Raw genomic sequence first — 26,001 nt, 5'->3', positions numbered from 1 at the left:
TTTTCACTGGACATAAAGGGGATGAAAAATTGTAATCTGAAAAGTAACGCTGTCATATAAAGTTACATTGTAGTGACATTGTTTCAGATTAAATATTCGATGACCAAAGGCCTCTTGCTCTCTGCACATCCTCACAGCGGCAGGTCATAACTTACCCAGCAGCACAAAGATGCAGGCTAGGATGGCGATGAGAGCTCCTCTGCTCAGGCTTGCGGGCAGGCTGTACGCCTCGGCGTTGCACGACATGACGTTGCCCTCCTGGTCGCAGCTGCACACACGGATGGTCAGCGTGCTGGTGCTGGTCTGGACCGGCTGCTCGCCATCAGAGATGAAGATGGGCAAGTAGAAGACGGTCTGGTCCTGCTGTGACCAGCCTCCGCGACGCGTCAGGATCCACGCTGTGTTGTCTGAAAAGAGACAAAGAGGTCAGGGAAAGGTTGAGTGGGTGCACAGAGACACAGGGACAAGACTTTTGAGCTTATTCAGTAACTGTTGACTTTTATAGATAATTGTTTATTATTTTATTCATTATATATTTTCTTTGAATGTTTTCTTCCTACACGATGGTCTAAATGCTCTTTGAAAGCCAGGATATCATTATATTTCTCTGGTGGAAAAATAATAAAACCTTCATAGCATGTTAATTAACTAGACAAAGAGTTAATGAAATGATCAAAATCGACCTTAAAGTAAGCTGTATGTAATTACAATGAACAACATCCAGGACATAAATAGACCTTTTTCTGTTGTAGACAATAACTGAGGTCCATTCCCATACCGGGAGTTGAACCCGGGCCACCTGGGTGAAAACCAGGAATCCTAACCACTAGACCATATGGGATATCTATTATGTGACCCATCAATCAACTGTCAGTCAAGAGAGTTAAAATGATGATTAACAGCGCTACTTAGAACACTTTTGCATCCATTTCATTGTACACGTCTAGTTTAAACCGTGCTATGGAAGTACAAGAGGGGAAGGAAAGTTGACTGATTATTAAAGACTTCCCATACCGGGAGTTGAACCCGGGCCGCCTGGGTGAAAACCAGGAATCCTGACCGCTAGACCATATGGGACCCTTCCACATTTTAAAATGGTTACATCAAATCGTCAAATAGTTAAAGCAGTTTAAGCTTTACAAAGACACAAGAGCTGACGTGAGGAAGGTGCAATTACAGTACAGTACTTACATAGAGGTCCGATTGCTATAATGTGCTGTATGTACAGGGTTGTGGTCTACTTTATACAATGCCAGATATGAGGAACATTACTTGAGTTAGTTCACTGACAGAGTTGAAGACTGTTCCCATACGAAAGCAGTTTAAGCTTTGAAAGATCACTCGGACAAAGACGCGAGAGTTGAAGAAGACGCGATTACAGTACAGTACTTACATAGAGGTCGGATTGCTACAATTTACTGTATGTAAAGGGTTGTGGTCCACTTTTTACGACACCATCAAAGTACAAGACATGTAGTATGTTGAATATTACTTGAGGTAGTTTACCGATAGAGTTGAAAACTGTTCCCATACCGGGAGTTGAACCCGGGCCACCTGGGTGAAAACCAGGAATCCTAACCGCTAGACCATATGGGACTAGATGATCAGACTAGATGGGACTAGATGGTTTTAATGGCACAAAAAAGGAAAGAGGGTGCTGATCTTCCCATTGAAAAGAATTAAACGACTAAACCTGACTTTTTACTCGCACTAACACATAATCATGAAAGATAAAAGTGAAGATTAAAGGTGCTTCACCCATACAGCCAAATTCTTACTATACAGTGTACATAAAAGGTTGTGGAGAGTCAATGAAAGTTCTGTTCCCATGCCTGGAGTTGAACCTGGGATTCAAAGGAAACTGTGAAACCTGGTGATCTTTTGATGATACAAAGCGGTGCCATAATCATACAAGATGGATTTTCTGTCCACCTTTAACATAAGATAAGATAGACCTTATTGATCCCACACTGGGGAAATTCACTGAAAAAAGAGCCTAGTAAAACACAACCATCCTCGGCCCCTGCAGTCCAGCTGATGAGCACTTGTTTACTCTACCTTGGTTATCTCTCAGGGTGAAGTTGGGGTTGTTGGCGGCCTCTGGAGCCAAGCTGTAGTAGAAGTGTTGTCCACCCAGCGGCTCGTCTGGATCCACCGCCGTCACCGTCTGGATGAGCTGGATCACATCAAAAGACACAGAGTTACATCCCAGAGGAAGGACGGAAGGTTCTTATTTGGTTGTGCTCATGCATGCAATATAATGTGTAACATTAATATCTGATTGCTGTCTTGGTATCACAGCAGCTGCAGCTCCCATGAGGCTTCATTCTCATTACATAAAGACTTTTCTTGTATATTTAGTTTGTTCTCAAAACTTCAGATTTGATGTTTTTCCTCCAACAGTGTTAGCATAAATGCAGTTCAAAGTGCAGTTTTATCAAGTAGAGTACACAAGTAAAGGTACTGAATGGCCTTCACTGTGCTTCAGGGTGGATTATTACTGATTCATTAATGTGTAGGCTGCGTTTTAATGTTATAGGTGTAAGACTGAGGTCATTTTAATTGCTTTATATACTGTTGGGATCTTAGTTTGTAACATATTTTTAAGAAAGAAAGTCGTAGCTTTAGCACTCAAATAACTGTAGTGGACAAAAAATTCGGTATTTTCCTCTGGAGTTTGGTGGAGTAAAAATATAAAGCTGTGTAAAAGTGCATCAAATTTTGTATTTAAGTACACTGTAGCACTATTATTTACACCACTTCTGAACTATATTTTCCTCCATGCTGTGATGTCTAATGTTGTCACGTCAGATGTTTGGTGTCTCCGTACCTGCCCAGCTTTGGCGTTTTCACACACATAAGCCTCCAGGTAGTGTGTCAGCGAGGGAGGATTATCGTTCACATCCAGGATCCTCACAGCCACCGACACACTCGCGATCTGTGTGGGGTTATCTGCAGGAACACACCCAAACATTCAGAAGATGCACACATTGGTCAGGAGCTGTAAGATGCACTGATGGACTCAGATAAATGACTCTTCGAGGATCCCGCTGAGCTCAGTTTGTGCCTCTCTTTATCTTCCCATCATTTACAGCAAGCCTGCGGCACATTAGAGCTCCTCGTGCTCAGATTACAATTCTATTATTCTCCATTACCAGTCAGAAATTTGCATATCTTAACCAGCTGTGTAATAGGCACTAGAAACGCAATTAGTGGGTAGTAACTACTTTCTCAGGTTTCATCACATGATCGATCAATCAAAGGTGTGACTTTGGCTCTGGAGGTCAAGGCTCCCTGCGGCCTTGTGTTACTCTGTAAATGTGTGTTTGAGGGGCAGAAAGAAGTACTTAAATCTCCAGCTAGAGTGAACGAGCTGTAACTTTGCTGACGTTTCACCTCGGTGAAGTGAAGTCAGCGGTGTGAGAATCTATGCGAGTTAAATTACAGGACGAAGCAGCTCAGTTCAAAATGTGGATATTGATTAAGTTGCTTTAAACAAATGAGAGTTTGGTTCCACCGAAGGATGAGAGAAGAGAGTTTTAAACAGGATTATTTAATAAAAGAAAGAAGAAATTTAAATGTTATTCGTAACACCTGAGCTTTCCTACTGTGCCAAAATGTCTGCTATGAAGCAATGACAATTTTCTTAATTTCTTCATATTGTAAAGTAAAAGTAAAAAAAAGTTACTTCAGCAAATCAAATCATATTTTGTTCCAGCTAATTTTCTGCCTCCACACCGTTTCTGTCACTGCCCTCTCGCCCTCGCAGTCTCCGTCACACCTGTAATTATCCACCATGCGAAAAAGTTATTCAATTAGTCATTAATTCAATTACCACCTCCTTTTAAGTGTGTCTACCAAGCAAAGAGACAAACAAAGCAAAGGGAGGGGGATGAAGGTGACTTTCGGTGCCACCAGCTGTGTGCAGATCTGCAGGGCATCTCCTGCTCTACATTACGCAACTCTGCAGGAGTTGTTTTCCAAAATCACTGCTTCTCTATTTGTGCAAATATATTCACCCATCTGTTTTTTTCTGGGCTTTTTGTCACCATGAATCCCCTTCTCATCAAGTCAAGTTTGCCTGTAACCTTAAAGCCTAACTCAAATTAAAAATACTTTCTGTTAAGGAATCAGTGTATATAATTGAGTCGAGTTTAATCAATAGCACCACCTAGTGGGAATCAGGACTAATAAAATAAATCTAGCTTCCATTTACCGAGTTGTCCTAGCTTGCTAGCCTCTAATTTCTAAGTGGAATTCAAACTCAACAGCACCATGGGTTGTACAAAATGTCTAATGTTGTAAAGGGAAAAGTTGTCTGTAATATTATATAAATGATGCAAAACAAACGATATGCCAACTTATAAGTTCACCACAGATGTTGAACATGCGTCTCTTTCTGCAAATATGTTAAACACAGAAGAATAAGCACAATGGCTGCAGAATCATTTGAGTTTACTGCATATTATTGCACAAAAAGAGAGCAGAATAAAAATGTCAGCTATTTTTTAAAGCCAGTGTAGAAACGTTTTCCTAAAATCAAGCTTAGTTTTGTTATTTTAGTGTAACGAGGTGCCATCTTATTCCTGGTTTCAGTACAGACACAGGCTCCTATTTCTATCTATCTATGATTACTACAAACAGATTGAAATATTTTTATCGTCCTGGCATGAAAGAGGGAAAAATATAATTTTCAGGACTCAATTATAGACAGAAATTACTTAATAAGGTGGAGATTTGGCGTGAGAGAGCCTCTGTGTGTGTGTGTGTGTGTGTGTGTGTGTGTGAAACGTACTCATTTCCATGGCGAGGACAGTGATGTTGTGCCAGCCAATCTCCTCTCGGTCCAGTGAACGCAACGTCATCAGTGACCCGGAAGTGATTTCGATGTAGAAGTACTTCTCGGGGTCACTGGACCTCTCGATGGAATACCTGGAGACACAAAATGACATGTGCCATGTGAAGCATCTGAATTGCACCTTTTGTGTGTTTTTCGGTAGCTTGTAATCCTATCGGGGGGGGGGGCGCCATGTGCAGCATGTATGTATCTGTGCGATAAGGCGTCAGACTGGCAGCTTCTGAAGGCACAATAAGAAGAAGAGGCTCCAGATAAGGCTTAATCAGAGTATCTGCCTCCTCTGCCAACCAAACTGACGCCAGGGATACACAGACCTGCAGCGTGCCACCTCGCCTCTTCTCCTGCCACCGCCGGCCGCTTTCCAAAACACTCTTCTGAGAGCGACATGCAACACACACACACAGAAGAGGAGGATGTAGAGCGCATCCTCTTCCAGGCTGTGGAGCAGAAGCCTATTTATGTAACCATGAGGTATCCTGTGTTCACACATGGACTGAATTCAACTGTAGTAGCTTCACTCTGCTCTCACCTGGAAGAAGTGACTGTGTTTTTATGTTTGTCTGCATCAGAACAAATCACTTCCAAGAGAGGTAAAGGATGAATTGATTAGAGAATAATCAATCTGATTTATTGTTTAAAGTCATCTACCAAACAAAAGTGCCAATCATCCCGAGAGATTTTTCTTTTGCATATCTTTGAAATTGGGATTTGTTTTACAGAACAACACCTGACTCGATGTAATGGACAGTTGAGCAAATCAAGTTCTTTAACTCCTTAACTTTGGTCTTTGGGGACTTGCAATTGGCATCTATTAACAGATAATCAGCATTAATGGCAATAAGTGTAGATTAAGTTAGCACCACTTGCAATTTAAAGCTCACACAGCTGACACCTATATTTATTACAATATCTAATATTAGGCAGAAGTTGTGCTAATTCAGTCTTTTGTGCAACAGATGTGTAGACTTAAACAGCATTAAAAGCATCACAAAACACTAAAACTCACCATTCAAAACCAATAATCTCTAATTTTTTAATATTTAGAAGGGACCTGATAAGATTTTAATTGAAGGGAAAGTCTGGAACAAACTCAATTCCCTTTAAACGACTAATTAACATAAAAATAACCATTAATTGTTGAATAAAAGACTGGAATTGGCACACAGATATATTAAAGTCACTGTAGCAGTAGTGTGTGTGTGTATGTGTGTGTTCCTGTCCCTAGGGTTGTTTGCAGTGTGTGTTTCGGACTGTGTGCTGATAGGGAAGAGTCGTGACTGGCAAGGATCTCCCTGAAGGATCTCTATTAATATCACTCCTCCACTGTCATGAGGAGGGGCCACTGTGTGTGTTTGTGTGTGTGAATGTGTCAAATAGCAGGTGAAAAAGTGTGTGCGTGTGTGTGTGTGGGCCACATGCTTGTGTGGGTTCAGATGTATCTGCCAGTCATGCTGCTGTCGGTAAAGGACAGAAAGATGTAAAATGGAAATGAGACAAACAGGCAGACTGAAGGTCACCTGCTGCTTGTTATCTGTCATCTGATGTTGTTGTTGCTGCTGCAGTATCTGGCCTCAGCTCTTCACTGTCACCCTCAACTGATTCCTTTAGCTATCTGCTACTTGTGCTGTAACTCTCCTCGTGCTCCAAACCGGCTTTTTTGAAAATCTCTCACTGATTCGTTGCCAGGATCAAGCGCCAGCTCTGGGGATTCAGATTGGAGCTTTAACTGCATCAGCGGCTGACTGCTCTCATTCCCTCTTCAGGAACTAGAGAGTTGTTGAGGTTAATTGTCATCAGCGGAGCTCCTCAAGCATCAAGGAATTTAGAGCAGTGGTTCCCAACATGGAAAAACTGTCAGTTTTTATGAAATTTCAATTTAAAAATTAAAAGAGAACTTTTTTATTACTTTCACCTTTGTGTTTGTCTTACTGTATATTTGACAGCGCTGCAGTCAAGACCACCATTGACAAGTCCAAGAACAAGACTAGTTGAGACAAAGCCAAAACCGAGTCCAAAGAGGTTTGAGTCCAAATGCGAGACATTGCCAATGAGATGAGTTTTGGCCGCCTGATAACCGTGGTTACCGGCCAATGTCAATGCCCGCTCTAGATGGATTTCTAATTGAACCAATTTTCTGAACTTCATCAAAGGTTTTGTTTTGAAGGAGGACTCGGTTGAGACCAACTAGGATATCTGGCAAGGCCAATGGCCAAGTCCAAGACAAGTTCGTGGAAAAAGAAAAAGTCCAGATTACAGCACTGATATTTGATTCTATATAAATATACTAAAAGGTTTTGGAATAGAAACTTTAAAACAATGAAAGTGTGAGTCCACAGCTATGTCAGCAGTGTGAAACTGGATCATATTTTATGTAGAAAATATTTCCTAGTTTTCCCTCTTAGTCCTCCAGCTGCTTCGCCTCAACTGTTATTTACAGCTTTATAGCTTTACTTGTTGCTAAAGTAAGTTATCTTCTAACTGCTGCTAACTTTTCCTTAGCTGCTGTCAGCTAGTTAGCTCGGTTTGCCGTACTGGGGGGCTCATCAGAATACCTGGGGAGTGTTGGTCTTTACACCTCTAGTACATGAGCCTCTTGAGGCTGGGAGGAATGATGACAAGTGGAGCTAAAATGGGCACCAGAACCGGAGCCGGACAACATAACTGGGCTCAGCAGCCTCAGATGGCAGAGGCAAAGAGACCAAGGAAGATAAGAAGTGAATAAGAGAGAGTGAGAGCAAGAGGCCATCAGGAGAGTGAGGGCGAGAGCTTCATGTAATAGACGGCGAGCTGGCCTTCTTGCTGTTGGACTAGTAAGTAACATCAGCTGGCTTGCTATGTCTTGTGTTATTGCACTTGCTGCACTTGGCTGTGTTAGCAAAACTGTCGACAGAGTAAGTAATGGAATCATAACAAATGCACGGATACAACTGTTCATATTCATGCACTCTGAAACAGGGGCGCCAAATCACAAAAAACACAAATGTTGCTTTAAGTGTAAGTGTTTGCTCTTACAAAATGTCCACCATGGAACAAAAAGTATGGCGTCAATAGCACATAAACCACTTTTGTGCAAAAAAATGCTTTTAGAAGAGTGTGTGACACTTTACCTGACAGGGAAGGTGACAGTGATGAGGATTTATAAGTGCAACGTATGAATGAAGAAGGAATTTCAGATGCAGAGCTCGAGATAAACTGCTGAGTGTCCGTGCAGACAGTGCAGCACACGCACACACAAGCAACAACCATGTCCTTTACATCCATTTCCTGTGCCACTACTTTTAGCCCTAATCGAGGTTGTAAAAAGGACAGCTGGGACCGGGTACAGCCGGTGCCATGTGAAACACTCATTTACTGCCGCAGTCATTGATTCCTTCATATGATTAATAGCCTAATTAAAGGCTTTATGTCTAATTAGTTTATGAGAGGTGCAGTCTGGACAGTAAACCCAGCACGCAACATCTGTTCTGTTAGAGCACAAAACATACAATCCAGTAATTGAGAGAAGAGAAAGTCTTCAGCTTCTGGGTGCTGACTAATTGCTGGATGTTGAGACCTGTCAGAGTTGGTATTAACATTATTATCTTTGTCCTCCTCATCCTCGTCTTCATCAGTATCAGCTGTCCCACGATGGACCCCTTGAAACACACACTGAGCCTGAGAGTAGCCTGCTAAGAGGGGTCATGTTGTGCTGCTGCCTCCTGCTGGTGATCATGTAACATTACATCTATAGAGCCAGAAAACACTGCCTGCCAGCTTATAGTAAATTAATATAAATTCAGCTAAATGTAATGTTCTAATTCATTCGCTTTACTTACATATACTTTATCGGCATCACAGCCTTTCCCAGCATGCACTGGGAGAAATACCCACTCTCATAAAGTTAGGTACTTATACTCCCACCTGACTTTTATGTGTTTTCATGAATGCATTATGTTATTGGCACTCATTTTATTTGGATATTGATGAGACATATTCTGAAATTAGCTGTTATCATAATAAAACTTAATGACAGCAGCGAACAGCAGCCAATTTATTTTTATTGTTACTGGCATTTTTAATTGAACTAGTTGTCAAATCCATATGATCCTTTCCACGAGGGCCATATTTCCTTTGTTTGTCACCTTGATTTAATTTTCCTACAAATTACAGGTGCAGCAGCTTATGAAGGCAACACTGTTGGGCAGCCAGCTCTTATACCTGAGACTTCAGACCCTCTCAGCTTCACTTGTATCCGCCATGTTTCTCTTGCATTTCAAAAGTAACATGTATTTACTGTGATGGTTTACCTGGATAAAGTAAGGGTAAGGTAGGTTGAAAACAAGGAGCAAAGCTAGATAAACCACATGAAGTGTTGTTTCACTGTTTTCCTCACCTCACAGTGTTGTTGGCAGCATCGGGATCCCTCGCTGACACCGTCTTCAACACAGTCCCGATCTCAGCGTCCTCTGGCAGCTCGATGTAGTACGCTGGTGAGTCAAACAGCGGGGGCTCGTCCACGTCCTCCACGCTCACGTGCACGATGGTGACGTCCTTGAAGGGCCCGCGGTGGCGTAGGGAAGGGTCCAGGTGGGTGTTGGCGCCCTCCACCTTCAGAGTATAGCTGGGCTTGGTCTCAAAGTCCAGTGGCTGTAGGATGAACCCACATAAAGACATTACAAAGATGAAACCTTGCTGTCTTTGGCTGCAATTAAGTTATGCTCTTTGCATTCTGCTATTATTCCTTCAAGAAACACTTGAATTTGTGCCAGTTTGATGTCAAAGAAAGAATCTCCTGCAGAACTTAACATGCATTGAAGTACATGCCAGGACAATCTGATGAAGGATGCTAGGAAACAGCAAAAAGGTGAAGAGATTAAGAGATTTCTTCAAAAAAGTGAAACGAATTTACAAAAAAACAAAACACTAAGAAACAAGAATGGGTTGTAGACAGCAAGTGTATGTTATGTCATGTTTGTCCCTCTTAAGATAAAATTAAATTGCAACATTTCTGAAGGGAGTTTTGTTCCTCTATGACAAAGAAGCCCTTTGAGGTTCATATGAGGGTTGTAAACAAATAAATACAAAAAAACCCTTAATGAAATGTATTATAAAACATCTTTACAGCCTCAAAGTGAGATAAATGCATGAACAATATATATAACTTATATTTATTAACTGTGACACAGACAAACATAGATTTATATTTTCTTCATCAGTCTGCTTGTGTACCTTTTTCACACAGATGATGCCAAAAAGGTTGGTGGGGTCAGTGCTGATGTCAAATGTGTCCCTTCCATCTCCATCGATGATGCTGTACTTCATCTCAGCGTTGAACCCGATGTCCCTGTCCTTCGCCCAGATCCGACCCACCACTGAACCCACAGGAGCCGACTCTGGGACACTCATCTGATACAGCCCTGAGGAAGCAAATTAACAGAGTGATCATCCTGTCACCTTTTCCCATCTGTTTTTCTTTTTTTAATCCTCTAGAGGGAGCCAAACGTCTTCCATCACCTCTATGACGCCTCTCTTCTCTCAAAATCACATCCCAGACAGCTTAAAATAAATGGCTCCATAAACGCCTCACAATTGGGTTATATACTGTCTCGTGGGCCAGCTTCAATTTCATCTACCGTTTAACCTCAAAGAAGAGGTGACAGCTGCCCAATTTGTGGCACTCCCTGCAGTCCAAAGTGAAATGCCTGCACATTGTGCTTGACAGAGGGGAATCCCTGAAGCTCTTCACAACCGATCAAAGTTCTATCGAAGTGATGGCGCTAATTGGGGGACTAGTGATGGAAGTGGAAATGGGCGGGTGTTTTTCTTTGTCTAGGAGCGAAGCCACCCGTCGGGCAGGAAGAGATGACCGTGGACAGCTAGACAACCCCTGACCTCCGGGAGACGGTAATGAGAGGAGCAGAAATGGGGATAATCAAAGAGACAGCACGGGGCGACTGGTGTCCGAGGGAGGAGGCCAGGGGGTAAATGACCAGGGACTGGTGGCCAAAAGTGGACAGACGGAGGGGCTAACAGCTTGCATGCTCCAGAGAAATGAGGTGGATAGATGTAGAGCAACCCACAGAAAACAGTAAACTACCGTGGTGTGTGTGTGTGTGTCACTTTGAATATAAGAGTTCACATGTGGTTTACAGATGCTGCAGGCCCATGTTTTAATGCATGTGCCACACTGCTGCCCCACATGCAGCTCAAACACACAACCACAAGTCAAGTATCAATCCTGGAACCAAACAACGCGTTGTTTTTTAAATTTGAGTGAACTTCAGGGTCATCTTTGACTCTGTGATGTGTTTCAGCCGCAAATGTGAGCGTGTAGGGCTCAGTACGGAACAGGATTCACGACACACTCATTATAATTGAGGGTTCCTAATTAAGGGAAGGGAAAACATTTTTTAACAGTGTCCAAATAAAATGAAATGAAATCCTTGGGTGCAAAAAGAGCATTTCTTCCCCATAGGTTTTGGTGTAAAATGCAAATAAAAGGATCCCTTACATAAAAATAAGAGTTTGGTACTGTTGGTCGGACAAAACAAGACTGATTAACATTAGGAAAGAAAGAAAATGAATCAATAATGAAAATAATACTTAAGTTGGCACGCCGCTCATGCAATCATAATTTTGTCACATTTAGTTGACGTTGAGATCCATTTTTCAGCTCCATGATGCGTTTAGTATGCGTTTTATATCATACCATAATATAGCCTTCCACCTCTGGCTGCACTGTTACTCTACAGCTGAGAGAAACTGTCCATAACTTTTAAAATTTTACTACTTTTTTTTAGCTGTAAGATTATCAGGAGGGATCCGAGAAAGAAAGGTGATGTGGGTTCAGGTCGAGCAGGGAGGAAAGTGAATCAGGAAAGAAAGTAAAATGTGAGAATAATAAGACAGAAAGGAGGAACTGTTGTCCATCTCTTACTCTGGTCAAACATGGGCGGGTTGTCATTGATGTCACTGAGCGTGATGTTGACAGTGGTGGTACCAGCGAGCCCCCCCAGTTGGCCACCCATGTCCTTGGCCTGGATGACCACAGTGTAGTTTTCTCTTGTCTCCCGGTCCATATCTGCCAGGGACACGCGGACCACGCCTGAGGGGGGAAACCAAGACACACAGAAAAGGAGAGAGAGTGTAAGAGAGGGCGAAGAAAGATACACGAGGTGAATTAAAGGTTAGCAACAGAGAGCTGGTGACACAGATTAGGGTCATGTGTCCACGCGATGGTGTCCTGGAATGTCAGCGCTCTCAATGAGACGGACAAGAGGCTGCATGAGTGAATTATAATTAAACTTGTCATTCATTTAAAGCCTCTGGTTTAAACACAACTTCATTATTGGGCTGCAGTAAAGAAAGGCATTGTGTCATTCTCTGCCTGCAAGAAGTGTCATATGGACAGTCAGCTGCATTAACTAATTTCATGTTTTTCATCTCTAGCCACTTTTGTCCAAATAAATACTTTTTTTGCATGACATACAATCACTGGGAGTTACTACAGCAGTTATCTGGTCCAAGGACACTTCAACATGTGGACAAGAGGAGCTAAGAATCAAACCTCCAATCCTATAATTAATGTTCAACTTACTCTACCACCAGAGTTAGAGGCAATCTCCTTTTTTCAGGGTAAGAGCTCTGAGAATTCCTGGTTAAAATAGTAGACTTTATTTATGTGTGATTGAGTAAGGATGGTTTTGTGTATGCGTGAGACACACAGGAGATAAAATATTACTGTGACAGCAGTGAGGCAGCATGAAAGGATAAATCTACACTTGATGTGGCACACGCTTCCATCCACAATGAATAAATCCAAACTTTGACTAAAACTGAAACTGACTATAAACTGACGGATAGTAGGCAAAATTGGTATAATTCAGACACAGCTGAACTGTACGAAAAAACAACGGTGCACTAACCCGGCTACTGCAGTGCATGTAACGTACTAAACCTTCAAGGTCTTCCTGCTTTCAGTTCACTTTCCTTGTTGTCTGGATGGCATCTAGACACTACTATCAACAGTGCATTACCGCATTACCAAAGACATCCATACATAGGCAGTTTGCCAGATGCAGCAGAATCCAACCAAGGTCAAGGGATGTTTTGTGCTGAAGAGTAAGAAAAGGAGTGAATGTAACAGTGCTCTGAGCTATATGTGTTAAAGTTATACACCGTGTTCCCTCCAATAAAAGCCTCAGTGCTGCGCTTATAGCCCAGTCAGGGAGGCTGATTGATAGCTGTAGAGCCACTCTTGTGTTTCAGTGATGGATGAACCTACAGCAGCAGCAGTCTGAGAGGCTGCTGATGGGCAGCGCAGCCTGAGAGGTTTGGCAACAGATTTCTGTGCTGACAAACAAGGAAATGAGGCAGCTGTGGTAAACAATGGCCAGTGACTCTTTGCTTTTAGGAGACTAATGGATTTTTGGAAGTGGTAGCTGCATTTATGAATGATTGTATGTGCTGCAATGTTGCAATTAGACGTTAATTGTCAAGGAGTTTTAGCCCCTCTATTTACAAGTGTTATATACTATTATGCTACCATCTTGCTTAATTTTTTGATATATTACACTAAAAGCCCACAAGTATGGGGGCACATTTGGAAGCCACGGACATTAATCAGCTACTATAACAGCCTCCACCCTTCTGGTTTCAGTCTTTCCACCAGATGTTGGACTCCCTGGCTGCAGGGATTTGCTCCCATTCAGTCACAAGATTATGAGTGAGGTCCAACACAGATGTTGTCGCTGTAACATCAACATTTCCTTTCATTGAACTAAGGATGCCAAGCCAGGATAAACAGTACCAGAAGAACACGTGTCCACATACTTTTCATGATAATTATCATCATGTGGTAATGCAGACTGATTTTAAACCAAAGTGTGGATTGGTTTAAAAAGGCTGCTCTGCAATTTCTCAAATGTATCAGTTATGTCCTTCGTCATAGATACAAAGTCATCTTTTGTTGGCTTCTTTGTGTATAATTGCAAAACTAATTGTTTCTTATACTCAGAGTTATTTTGTATTTTATTTCCCTGAATAAATAACGATTTCCGTTATTAAATTATGTCTTTAAAGAACAAGACACAAATTCACTGAAAGAGTTAAATGAGAGGATTGATACCATTCTCATGTACGTGCATTAAGTATGGCGCTAGAGATGGGAGGTGATTAGCTTAGCTTAGCATAGCATGAAGACTGGAAATAGCCAGCTTGGCTTTTTATCTATAGTTAAAAACCATTATTTCTGTCCTATTTCTTTTTGTCATAGTGAGCTTCAGAACTGATTGTAGATGTAGTTTTTAACTTTGCTAAGCTAAGCTGATTTCCTCCTGGCTCCAGCTCAGTACTTAATGCAGAGACATGAAAGTGATATCAATCGTCCCGTCTAACTCTAACTCTAATAAGCTGAATGCTATATTGATATAGTAAACATCACAACAGCCTTGTTTGCCAAATGATTGGCAGTGTATTTGGTTTGTAGTAGACTGAACTAACACATACAAACTCGTTGTCATGGTCCTTTAATGACAATAGATAAACCTGTGAGACAGTTTCCGGAACCACTCGATCACTTCCCCACGAGGGGCTGCCTGTCTTATGCTGTCCTCCTTTTTAACAGAGAAGTCACACTTTGTGCTTAGCACATCTTTTTTGTCGAGTGCGAGGAGTTTGAGATGCTGCAAGTTGTTACAAAAGAGTGCCGTGTTTCAGACAAGTCTCATAGCAACCACAGGAGCCATGCTGAGCTTCCCACATTCAGAGCTGGTTGGTATACACAGGGGCTTAAAGTGTGGACTGCTAAAATCAGACTGTGGTGCAATTACAGTGCGGTACAGTGTTAGAAACAAGGTGGGGAATTAACAGTAGCTGCCAGCCGAGGATGTTAGTAAATCCTGGCTGTCAGTGGTAGTTTGTAGACTTTTATCAGGTCATCTAACATCATTCTTACTTATAAAACATTCATATGGAGCTCATAAAATAGTTAAAGTGACTGGTGAAGTTTGAAATCCATCAGACTCTTTATGTAATGGATAAAAATGCTGGTTTCCCGAGTTACAGGTTGAGTGTTTTAGAGGGAGTTTAGCAGCATGTGTGCAGTCATACCAGTTTTGGCGTCCACTGAGAAGTAAGGCTGGCCTTCCAGGATGCTGTAGACCACACGAGCACTGTTGCCATACGTGGGGTCGTCGGCATCTGTGGCCGTCAGCTGGATCACAGATGTTCCTGGGTAAACACGGGGGCAAATGTGAGGAGGAATAGACAGAATTAGAGGAAAAGGAAGAGGTGGATGAGAAAGAAACATAATCTACACCAATATCATCATATAAATCAAATAAATAATTTTAGTTGGAGTTTTTTATTCTGTGGCTGGAGCGGCTCCAGGAATTAACTATGCTTATTTACTTCAAAGTAACCACAAAAGTGGGTTTATGAATAGTGAATGAAGCAGATGGAGACGAGCCTGTAGGAACAAACGATGACTCTGCCGGGCCATTATGTACTTTGCTATGCAGCCGCTCCCTCAAAAACAAACACCTCAAACATGCACAGGCAACAGTTTAGTTTCTGTCTCCATCCATCTGTCTGCCTTCATCTCCCCACGCTCACCTATTTTAGACATTTCGGGTACAGACGCCTGGTACGGCCCGTCCAGAAACCTCGGCTCGTTGTCGTTGATGTCTTGGATCTTGACGATGAACTCGGACTCAGGCTCCAGAGGTCTGTCCGTCAGGCGGTTCCGGGCCTGGGCACGGAGGATGTACTGGGCCTTCACCTCCCGGTCCAGCCTCTGGATGGCGTGGATGTCCCCCGTGCTGTCGTCGATGGTGAAGGTGGTGCCCGCGCCCTCGCCCGTCAGGATGTACTTAATGGAGCCGTCGCCTTTATCCATGTCTGAGTGGAGCTGTTTACAGAGATGTTTGTAAGGAATTATTCCAGAATATAAAAAGAAAAGATCCACTTTTTAGTGTTCAAATCTGTGCCCAATCTGCCAGCGCTTGGTCAAAAAAAGACGATAACTTTCAAAAATCATGACAACATATACCAGACAACAAGTTTACCAGTGCTTACAAGTTGAACAAACATGAAAATAACAGACATATGGTGCAGCAACATGTTTTTGAGGACATTTAATTGGGTCACATCCGCCAATTTTAGAACAATGCAGCAGCACAGTGATCCTAAACATACAGCCGAGACGATCAAAAGAACTTTTTGGGGTCAAACAGTGGAAAGTTCTTGATCTAAATCCAACTGAAAATGTGCTAGTGAGGTAGGCTGAGGTTCAGGCCAGGCAGAGCAAGTGTGTGCTGAAAGAAATTAGCTACAATCCTGAGCGATTAATGATTTAAGTTATTTATTAACAAAAGCAATCTTTGGTTGCAGCATCTTAAATGTTATATCATTGTACAATGAATATCTTTAAACCAGTGGATAAATTAACTCCAGACCTCCATGGGTGATCTGTGGTTGTATGTGTACCTTAATACTGTAGCTGTTAGTACATCTAATCACTGCTTACAGCCTGATTGTTGCCAAAGGCCCTGCAGTGCAATCAGAAGCCTTTTGTGGCCTGTAAGTGCAAATGCCAGCCTGTTGATGTGCAATCACTCCTTTGTACTTAGAGGGTCTCTGTGTATGATGAGTACTGCCATCACACTGACAGAGCGGAATTAAATGCCCCCATTGACGCCTGTGTCATATATAATCAACACACAGCGAGTGCACAACACAGCACTGACAAAAATCACCCCACTGACTCTCAACGCACACTCTTTTCATACACTTTGGCCTTTTCCTCGTCTGGCGCTGCTAAGTGAAATGACCACGCTGAGGTTGGTGAACTCCTAAAAGTTTGCAGCTACAGCACTCATTGTTGTTATTCCGGTGATAGTTCAGCAGCAATCTTCACAATACCTATCATTCCCCCGAGCAGCAGACAATACAGCTTTTCCTATCTCTTCGGACAACGGGCCCACCTGCTCTCTCTCCTGCAAAGCGCCGTGCAGCCCAGCTCGGCCCAGAATATATTTTCTAATCAACACCCCATTGTGAACTTCAGCCCGTGTCTCATGGTGATATATCTCAGGCCGGTGCCTTCCCTTCGCCTTATCCGCCTTCTCTTGCTCTGATCCTTCCTTTCCACCCAAACCTATGAAAAGAGGGAGTTTGACACTCTATCAATTACCTGTTCGGTCTCAGCCCCAGCCCAAAGTCCAAACCTCCGACATCCCTGCGGCTCTGAATTCTAAGAATGCTAAGCTGAGGGGGAAAAAATCCTTGGGGGTGGGGGGACAGGCTACAGTACATGTTTCTCCTGCTTTTTCATATCCTACAATGCCTCTCTGCCTTGAGTGGCTCTCTGGGTAGTAGCCAGGCTTGTCAGAATCACTTATTTCATTCAGCTTGGAAAAATTAGGGTGGGCGGCTTGAAAAGAATCAGTGAAGAAACACTAAATGGGAAAGAAGAAGAGGTAAGATGGAAGTGAATGTGGTGCAGCGACTGTAAGGAATATTTCATACTACATAAGTAGACACAGTAATTTTAGTTTTCTACAGCACTGGTGGCACTCTCTAAGGACTTGTTACTTGTCTTTCTGGTCGGAGCACGTGACTTTCCGGATTCCAGCATTTGCCTCGGTATTCCCGAGCGGTGGCTGGGAAATTATTCCAGAACAGTAATTAGGCACGTTTGCATCTTTTCTGAAGAGGAATTTCAGAGGATGAGAGGTTAGTAACGCAGTGTTTTTAAAGTTGGCAACGGAAAACTCAATCAAAGGTTTGGAATGAGCGTTTTAAAATCAGGGCAGCATATTTTGGTGTTTTAATGTCACGACGTGGGCCCCAAGAGATCTTACATCCATGTTCTGACAGAATGCTCTGCAGGAATCACTCAGTTTAGTTAAGGGGCGAGTGAATTCCCTACTTACATGCATTTATAATTGAGTTTTTGAGCCAGGACTGTCCACAGTTGTCAAATGGGCCCATTAGTAAGGTTTTAGGGGGGGAAAGGGGGACAGTAGGCACTACAGTTATATAGCGAGTAAACCATTATCTGTATCTGTATCTAATCAACCAACTAAATGATCTGTGCGGTTCCTTAACCAGAAATTAGTCCTGATATTAATATGGGTTGATCAGAAGCTGCTATATGTATTAGAAAAAGATTTGCACAACAGCAGCAGAATTGAGCTTTTACTTGTAAAAAGTACAAATCTGTACTGTTTGGTGCTACAAAATGTTAGACATATTATATTATGTATCTAATGTTAAATTCAATTAGACTTTCTGTTAGGTGATTAAAATACTGATTTGGACTGAGTGAGGGATTATCAGTCTGTTGGTATTGTCAGTCAGTAACTAGCTAAAGCGTATTGGTAAGTAACAGGCAAATGCTACATAACTACACAGTACAGACTATTTTGTGGTTTTCTAATCCTCACTTTGGTTTTATGCCATAATGGCATGTCTTTCCATAACAAAAAACATCCTATGCTATGTGTACAGACACTGGATTGCGATGTATGTTTACCCAATAACAGTTTAATCTATAATTAGATAACTCACAAAGCTAAACAAGAGAAGCCTGCTCGTAGCATTCATTGTATTATTTGTCGCAAAGATTTCAAAGTGACGTGATATTTTATGTTTCAAGTGGGTCATTTTTGCAGTGACATACACTGGCACAAACACCTACAAATGACTCAAAAAGATTCCCCAGAACCCACTTTTTGGGGGATGTAATGGCAATTTTCATTCGAGTTTGCAAGATTGTTGTGTCTCTCTGCTGATGATGACTGGCCTTACAACTATTGATCAAATGTTCAATTCACTTTAGCGACTGAGCGATCAAAGTGCTCCTTTGTGAGCATCCCTCTCCTGCTCTTTTTAGTGCATGTCGGTTGTGTTGCAGACGCGCCATCCACTTCTGTGGAAAAGGGCCGACTGAGTGAAGACTCAGTTCGAGTCAATTAACTCAATCACTGCTGTCTGGCTCTGGTTCAAAGTGGACAGAAGAGAGGCTGTCTTAGTATGGACGCGGTGCATCCAGGGATTAAATTGGGATTTTTCTCCTTTGCAGTCGTTGAGGTTTGCCTCTGCCCACCCATGATCTTCTTTTTTGCATTCATGCACTCAGCTCAGTCCAAGCAGTGGATGACCTCCAGGCTGCTGAGCTCCCCTATAAATCTGTTGCACTGTTTGAAAGTTAGGGTTGAAATACTTCTGCAGCACCTTACTGAGACACCTTACACATCAGATACGCCATGCAGAAAGGTCATGCAGAAAAGCAGCTCCCCTACCAGGCCAGAAACCTGTACACTTTGCATTTCTTCAAGTTATACCTTTGTGTGTGCACATATGTGTGTGCCTGCTCATACAGTACAGCAAGCAGTGAACACTGACCTTTCCAATATAAAGTGGTTCCAGCCCAGTGTACTCCTCCAGGACAAAGAACTGGTTCCACACCCAGCCTCTCTTCACCCTCTGGAGCAGTGCTGAGCTGCCTGCATTTTCCTCCTCCGCGGGTTTACCCAGAAGGATGTGAGGCAGAAGGGTCAAAATGCCAAGGGCCAAAGGGAGCAAGGTTCTGGCAACTGCTGGAAGATGCAACCGGTCTCCCATTGTTAAGCACAGAGTAGTATTTGAAAAGATTTTTCCTCTTTCTTCACCAGTGCCGTTGTTCCGGGTTCCTTTCTTCCTGGGTACTGTAAGAGAACAAAGAAGACACATGAGTCTCAAATTTGCGTCCTTTTGGACAACATCATACTTTTGTTGTGTATTGAGACCCAGTCTGTGTTGCACTGTGGGAGGCCTACGGATGACGCACATTCGCAGGCTTTTCTCCTGCTTCCACATTAGCCCTCCACTACTGAGTTTTAATGAGCTGTGTGTGCCTTATCAAAGCTGAATGGGGTTCTTCTCATACCGCCGATGATGTTACGTGGAACAGGAGAAGAGGTAATATGAGAGGAGAGGAAGACTGGGACAGAAGTACAAAACAAAACATTGGTGTCATCCTGCCACTCACTATTACCATACCCCCAGAGAGTTAAAATGCGAAGAACAAAAGACTGGGGACATCAAAGGTGTGCGTAACTGTAAGATCCGTAAAACGATATAGATTAGTGTTAGGTTCTGTGACTATCTCTTGATGAACAGCAGCTTGGAGCGGCGACTTTTTGGAGTCTTGTCGTCACCATGAGGTAGCCAGGAAACCACACGACATCGAGACGCAGCATAAAAGTACTGGGCGGATGGATGGATCTTTTGTTTAGTTTCACTACAACCACACAGAGTCATTTTTGATACATTGTTTTAACCAGTGAGCTTTAGGCGTTTTACAGGTATTGGATTTTTCAAAATCAGATGACAGCCACACTAACTGTTTCCTCCTGCTTCCAGTATTTTATGCTAAGCTAGGCTAATCACCTGCTTTGAGACATGAGGAGTGGTAGCTTATCAATCTTCTCATGTAACTCTCCACAAGAAAGAAAATAAGTATATTTGCCATAATGCTGATCATTTGCTTTTAATTGTGTAATCTTGTCTTGATCCCTGAATACACTCACATAAAGGCACTTTTTGCAACCTGCAGATAAAAAAGAAGATTGTGCTTCCTTCCCTCCTCCTCTTCCTGTCACGCGGAGAGGTGAGCTCCTTCACTCCTTTACACCTCCTGTAAAAGGCCCGGGGGTGTGATGTTCTGAGACTGTAGTGTTTCTGTTAACACCCCTGCTCAGCTTTACTCACACCATGTTCCACAAGTTCCCATCAGCACTGCACACCGCTCATTACAAGTGTCTATTTTTTCCATATCTCTGTGTTTGCAGGCCCCTATGGTATTGCATGGATGTTCGACTTCATGCCTCTAAATACTATCTCCCTCTGCATTTGATACGAACATCATAGGAATCTTTAAGATCAGCGAGGTCAATCCCGCGAATTTCTTGCAGGAGATGCTTTTTCAGGTTATCCATCGATTTTAGCTAATCAATACCTTTTCACATGCAGCGCATGGCACCTACGCTGCCTCTTTCCATCTGCATCTTATTTTTATGTATTAGGAGGAGGGCAGCATCTGCCCGCTTTTCCTGCATTAACGAGCTCGGGGGGAAATAGGATTTATGGTCAAAAGGCAAAGAAAAACCAGAGAGAGGGGGGAGGAAGGAAAAGAAAAGCAAGGAGGCTGTTAGCAGGGGGAGATGGAAAGTTTGGGGCCGGAAAAAAAAACAGCGGAAGAAAGAGAGACTGTTTGACTCATGGGCTGACTCCATTATGTTTTGTAAGAGAGAGTGCATTGTGCTGCTGTAGACTCTCTGAATCGCCAAACTCAGTTAATCATTGTTGAAGAGGCACAAAAGGCAGAGAAGGGTGGGGGGCGTGGCTGCATTGTCAGCGGGAGGCTGGCCCAAGTGTGTGTGTGCATGCATGCATGTGTGTGTGTGTGTTTCTGAGCCTCCTCTGTAGAGGTAAACTCTGCAAGAGCTGCTTGGCAGGATGGCTGACACTTGACCTCGCCGCTCCCCTCTATTCTGTCTATTCAAGCTGCCTGGTTGCCATTATGAAGTAAAATTAGCTCCCTGTTCTCTGCTCACAAACCCTTGGCCTCCCCTCTCAGCTCCGCCCCTAAAAGGTCACAGCTTGCACCCGAGCATTTTGCTCCATTTTGTCGTCCCTAATGAGGTGACATGCCACGCAATTGTGCTAGCAAAACATTTCACACATCTCTCTTCTGCTAATCTTATGGCATTCCACTTGTTTAAAGAAAAAGCAGCTGGTGTTTGCCGCACAAGCTGCGAATGGGGGGTAGAAGGGATGGGAAGATGAAGGGATGAAGGGATGAAGGGATGAGGAGGAAGGTGGAGGAGCAATCATATGCAAAAGCTTTGTCAGGCTTAAGGCGAAGAGGTATTTTCCCACCGGGCTGAAACATTCTTCCCTCGTCGAAAATCTGCCTTAGTATCCAAAAGAGAATAACTGAGTTAGTGAGTAACGCACTACAATTAAGCCAAAATGGCGAGACAGGTATAAGAGCATCTGATTTTTATGTTTGTTTTGACAAGCAAGAAACCCCTGAAAGGAAAGGTGTTTGTTGAGAGGGAGGATGAAATTGAGTGACAGTGGAGGAGACGGTGATTGTCACGGGGAGCAGCTGGTGTGACAAAATGATGGGCCATATTGTTGTATCATCTTACTCCAAGTCCACCTGCTGCTCCATTAACTGCAATCTGACAACAGCAGACTATATCAAACTGCTCCTACATGAGTGAGCGAGGTGAACGTTTCCTTCCAATGGAGGAAAACAAACACCTGCTACTGTATGACTGGCCGACCACCACTGGGCTGAGGCAGCATATATAATGTCGCTAACCCTACCTGTTCAGATTAATGAGTCACTAATGGCCAAATTAACAAGAAAAACATATTGCCATTGCTGTACAATAACTTATGGAAACACTCTTGGACAAATGTGTTAAAACTTTAAAGTTGGAGCAAAAATTGGATTTGATTCTTCAGATAAATCGCGTAATAATTTAGCTAATTTCAGATTTTGGTTGATTGTGTACACATAAGGTATTGAAATAAATATTGGTTTTGTAGGTGAACAAGGTATTTGTGATGAAAATTGTAAAAAAAATACTGGAAAAAAATGTCATGTACAGTGTTATCTAGGACTAAAACAGTTCGTCAGTTCCTCAAAAAATCTGTTCTTATTTTTAATTTTAAGTCATTTTCAAGCAGAAATGTCAAATATTAACCTACATGTATTTTCAGCTTCACAAACGTTACAATTTCCTGCTTTTCTTTAGTTTATGTGACATTAAACTTTTCATTTTATAGGCCAAATTATAGGTCAGGTTAACTGATTAATCATGAAAATAATCATTAGTTCCAGTTCTTATGTTATCAAAAACCTTACCCAGACCTTTTGGTCCACCAAACTCTCATTCACTGAGTGAGGTTACCAAGGGCCAACTCAGTGTGTGGTACATTAGTATGAGTTCGCCCTGTTTAAGTGCTATGTGGAGCATTATTAAGTGTTAATTTCACAGTGGCCATGTCTGTGCTCCACTCACCTCAGCTCTAAAAGGAGCCCTCCCAGACTGTGGAAAAGGTCCTTACAAACTGGGTGGACCCGTGAAAAAGGGTTCCACCCACCCTGGCGGCGCAAAACGTCACGGCCAATTTGTTAACCACAATTGATTTAGCACGGTGGAAAGGGATGTCACCGCGAAGCCTCTGCATATCTCCGACCCGGGCGAGGGGCTGCAACGATGCACTTTGACTTTTTTAAGATGCAGAAGCTCCGGCATGAGAAAGTGTCTTTCAATAAGCCGAGTACAATAAGCCGAGCGGCTGCTGTTGCGAAATGTGGAAGGGTTTTCTTAAATACAGCTGCTGAATCTAATTTCACTTCCCGGGCCGAGTGCTGAGTGTGACAAGCCACATTTCCTCTCAACGAAGCGTAGTTTTTAATTTCTAAATGCTAATGTTTATTTACTTATTTATACGTAATTAAATTCAGACTCTGCTGCGGCAGTAACTTTTAATAAGCTGGTCGCCCCCACAGTATGGCCTCTGGTATGTTTTGTATGTGTGTGTGCATAAAGAAGGAATAAAATGACCAGGTCTTCTGGTTTCTAAAAGCAAAGGGTCTATACCGTGACCGCCTGCAGCAAGGGCCCAGTTTCCTCAGCCAGCACACAGGGAGAGATGGCAGCCTTCAAAGGAAGAGCCAGGCTAAGGGAGGTGTGTATTCTGGCCAAACTCTCAAGATCATATAGTTGTTTGTGTGTGGGTATGAATATGAGCTCTCTGTGGAAGCACAGCATGCCTATGTGTGTTTGTGTGCGAGTGCTACCCTCTATTCGTCCTCATTCCTCTAACCCTGCCCCCCCCGAGGACAGAGACGCTGGCATGGGGCAGGCTTTGAACCTGCCTCTGCCGTGCTCTCTAATTGTAGGGAGCACCCCGGGCCTCGGTCTGTGCAGCTGCGTGCGCCGCCACCGCTGTGCCGTGACGAGCGTCTCCCTCCCTGCGGCTCGTTTACTGTAAGGTGTTTTTAATTACTCCCTCCCTCCGCTCTCTATCTGCCTTTGCGTGCTGAGTGAGCTTCAGAAGTTTGTTCAGCCCTCTACTCCTGTTTTTGTAATAGCATGGACCAAAAAAATTCATTTAACATCTGCTATGTCTGTTATTATATCATTCGAGCGCTTGCACTTATTTTTAGTTTTCTCTCCGATTCCTCAATCTTTTCTCTTGTTTTGGACTCGCTCCCTCTCCTCCCCATCCCTCCCCGATGCACATTTAGTTCATTCATTGCTCGGTGGAGGCCATAAAAGGAGCCTTGTCATTTATGGAGAAATTAAATCACACAAACTGGCATTCATCCCAGGCACTGGTGCATGGAAATGATGTCACCATGCATAAGCGTCATCTGGAAAAGTTTGCAATCAGTGTCACTCCACCGCAGATTAAACAGCGGTGTCTTGGGGACTGATCCTTTCAAATTAATATCGAACTCATAATCTCTTTTGAATTTGGGTTTTTTTTTTGTCTGGGAGGAGAACTTGATGTACAGTTTCCATCCACCACATGGCAGCAGTGGAGAATCCTCTCCTCTATTAGACTATTTCCTGTCCTGGAATGTCATTTAAGATACCTCAACCAAAAGCAACATCACAAAAACCCTGAGAGGTGTCGTTAATATGGAGGCCCGCGCACAATGCTCATCTTTCAGAAGATCCTTCACCGCCTCTTGCTGACACTGATAATGGCAAGAAAAGTCTTTCTGCCCCGGCGAGAGCACACATGCCAATCTAGTGTCTTATTTGTCGGCCTGAGCTTACAAGACAGGCGATAGCTTAATGGGTTTCATAAAAAAAAGAAAAAAAAATGAATCTGTCCTCCTCTTGAGAAACTAGAACCTTGGCTTACGCTGGGGAATGAGGTCTGAATGCCAAACAGAAGTCCGTAAAAAGCAGATAGGCATTCCTCTCCTTCAGCATGACTTGTTTGAAGTAGCGACAGTGCAGACGTGCTGAGAATTGGAGCCACGCTTTGAGCCTCAGCTCGTGTTCACAAAAGTTTTTCTAATGTGCCACCAAAGCCCCCCCCTCCCGGCTGAGGTAGGGCTCCCTGAATAATCACCGTGACCTACTTTTGACAGACAGACATGCGATGTATTTGTTTCTGTAAACATTGTTTATCAATTAACACACAAAAAAATTAAATATTGATTCAGCGCAGTAATGAAATCGTGCTCCCACCTCGTGCCTTATTCATCTCAGCACTCTCCATCTCCACTCAGTGCTGCAACACTCAGTTACAGCTGACAAATCCCCAGTCACCCTTAAATCATCCTCAACATTCCCTGTTTACGGCTTGAAAGTATTATTGACATTTTTCATTGGCGCTGCTGTTTCAAAACATGACTGCTAAAAGTCAAGGATCATATTTTCTTTTTTTTAGGCAAAAATTCCACGCCTTACCTTTTTCCTTTTTAACTTTATTCCTCTTCCTCAGTCCTTCTTCTGTGAAAAATGCTCCTTTTTTCTTCTCTTATCTCTTTCTACTGCTTTTCCCTGCACGCTCGCTAAATTTCCCTTGTAAAAGTTGTGAAAGCTGCTGCCTGCAGTGCATCAGTTTCCCTAAAGTCACCTTGAGTCCACGCTCTCTCTCGCTGTCCTCTTTGTAAAGTTTCCCCTCTCTCTATCTATATATAAATATATATATATGTCTTCTCTTGCTGCCTCTACTCTGTCACCGCTGCTGTCTGCCTCTCATAGCTGTCTGCACACTCTCATCCCTCGTGTTGCCTATCTGGGGACCCAATCAGACTAAAGGACCAATTGTCCCCCTCTTTACAATCAGTGGGACGGCCTCCTCTGGCTCCAAGCAAAACCAGCCATCTACAACCTTCGGCATGGGAAGGAGCAGTGGACGGACAAGAGGTGGAGAAAGAAGGAGGGGAGTGAAAAGAGTTGTAGGGGGGTAGATTGACAGCAGGATAGGGGTGAAATTACAGCGGGAGAGAGGGGGGTGGAAATCAAAGAGGTGGCAAGCAAGGGATGGAGGAATGAGAAGAGAGAGACATGAGGTGGCAGATAGCGAGCAGTGGAGGGAAGTGCTCCTGCACGCACCACAAAAGCAACTCA

The 26,001-nt window shown here is 43.0% G+C and overlaps 1 protein-coding gene and 3 non-coding genes across 4 annotated transcripts in view; all 4 read right to left on the bottom strand.

Moving 5' to 3' along the window:
• The window catches only part of LOC118332820 (cadherin-20-like), a 74,117-nt gene that overhangs the window by 3,686 nt on the left and 44,430 nt on the right, over window positions 1-26,001 (bottom strand). Inside the window, exons 2-11 of the mRNA XM_035668643.1 lie at window positions 19,247-19,548; window positions 15,452-15,746; window positions 14,948-15,067; window positions 11,775-11,942; window positions 10,067-10,254; window positions 9,231-9,484; window positions 4,796-4,932; window positions 2,831-2,952; window positions 2,059-2,176; window positions 156-407 (exon numbers count right to left, since the gene is read on the bottom strand). Coding sequence (XP_035524536.1) covers window positions 156-407; window positions 2,059-2,176; window positions 2,831-2,952; window positions 4,796-4,932; window positions 9,231-9,484; window positions 10,067-10,254; window positions 11,775-11,942; window positions 14,948-15,067; window positions 15,452-15,746; window positions 19,247-19,465 — 1,873 coding nt within the window. The 5' untranslated portion in view covers window positions 19,466-19,548. The remainder of the gene's footprint in view (window positions 1-155; window positions 408-2,058; window positions 2,177-2,830; window positions 2,953-4,795; window positions 4,933-9,230; window positions 9,485-10,066; window positions 10,255-11,774; window positions 11,943-14,947; window positions 15,068-15,451; window positions 15,747-19,246; window positions 19,549-26,001) is intronic.
• On the bottom strand, window positions 770-841 carry trnae-uuc. Its single transcript has one exon. It is a non-coding gene; the product is annotated as a tRNA-Glu (tRNA).
• On the bottom strand, window positions 1,006-1,077 carry trnae-uuc. The gene has a single exon. It is a non-coding gene; the product is annotated as a tRNA-Glu (tRNA).
• Window positions 1,525-1,596, bottom strand: trnae-uuc. Its single transcript has one exon. It is a non-coding gene; the product is annotated as a tRNA-Glu (tRNA).

This window comes from Morone saxatilis, unplaced genomic scaffold, assembly GCF_004916995.1.
Source record: "Morone saxatilis isolate NCDOM2014 unplaced genomic scaffold, NCSU_SB_2.0 Contig0, whole genome shotgun sequence".
NCBI classification, from domain to species: domain Eukaryota; kingdom Metazoa; phylum Chordata; class Actinopteri; family Moronidae; genus Morone; species Morone saxatilis.
The sequence above is the reverse complement of the archived record's forward strand: the minus strand, read 5'-3'. Positions and strand labels throughout refer to the sequence as shown.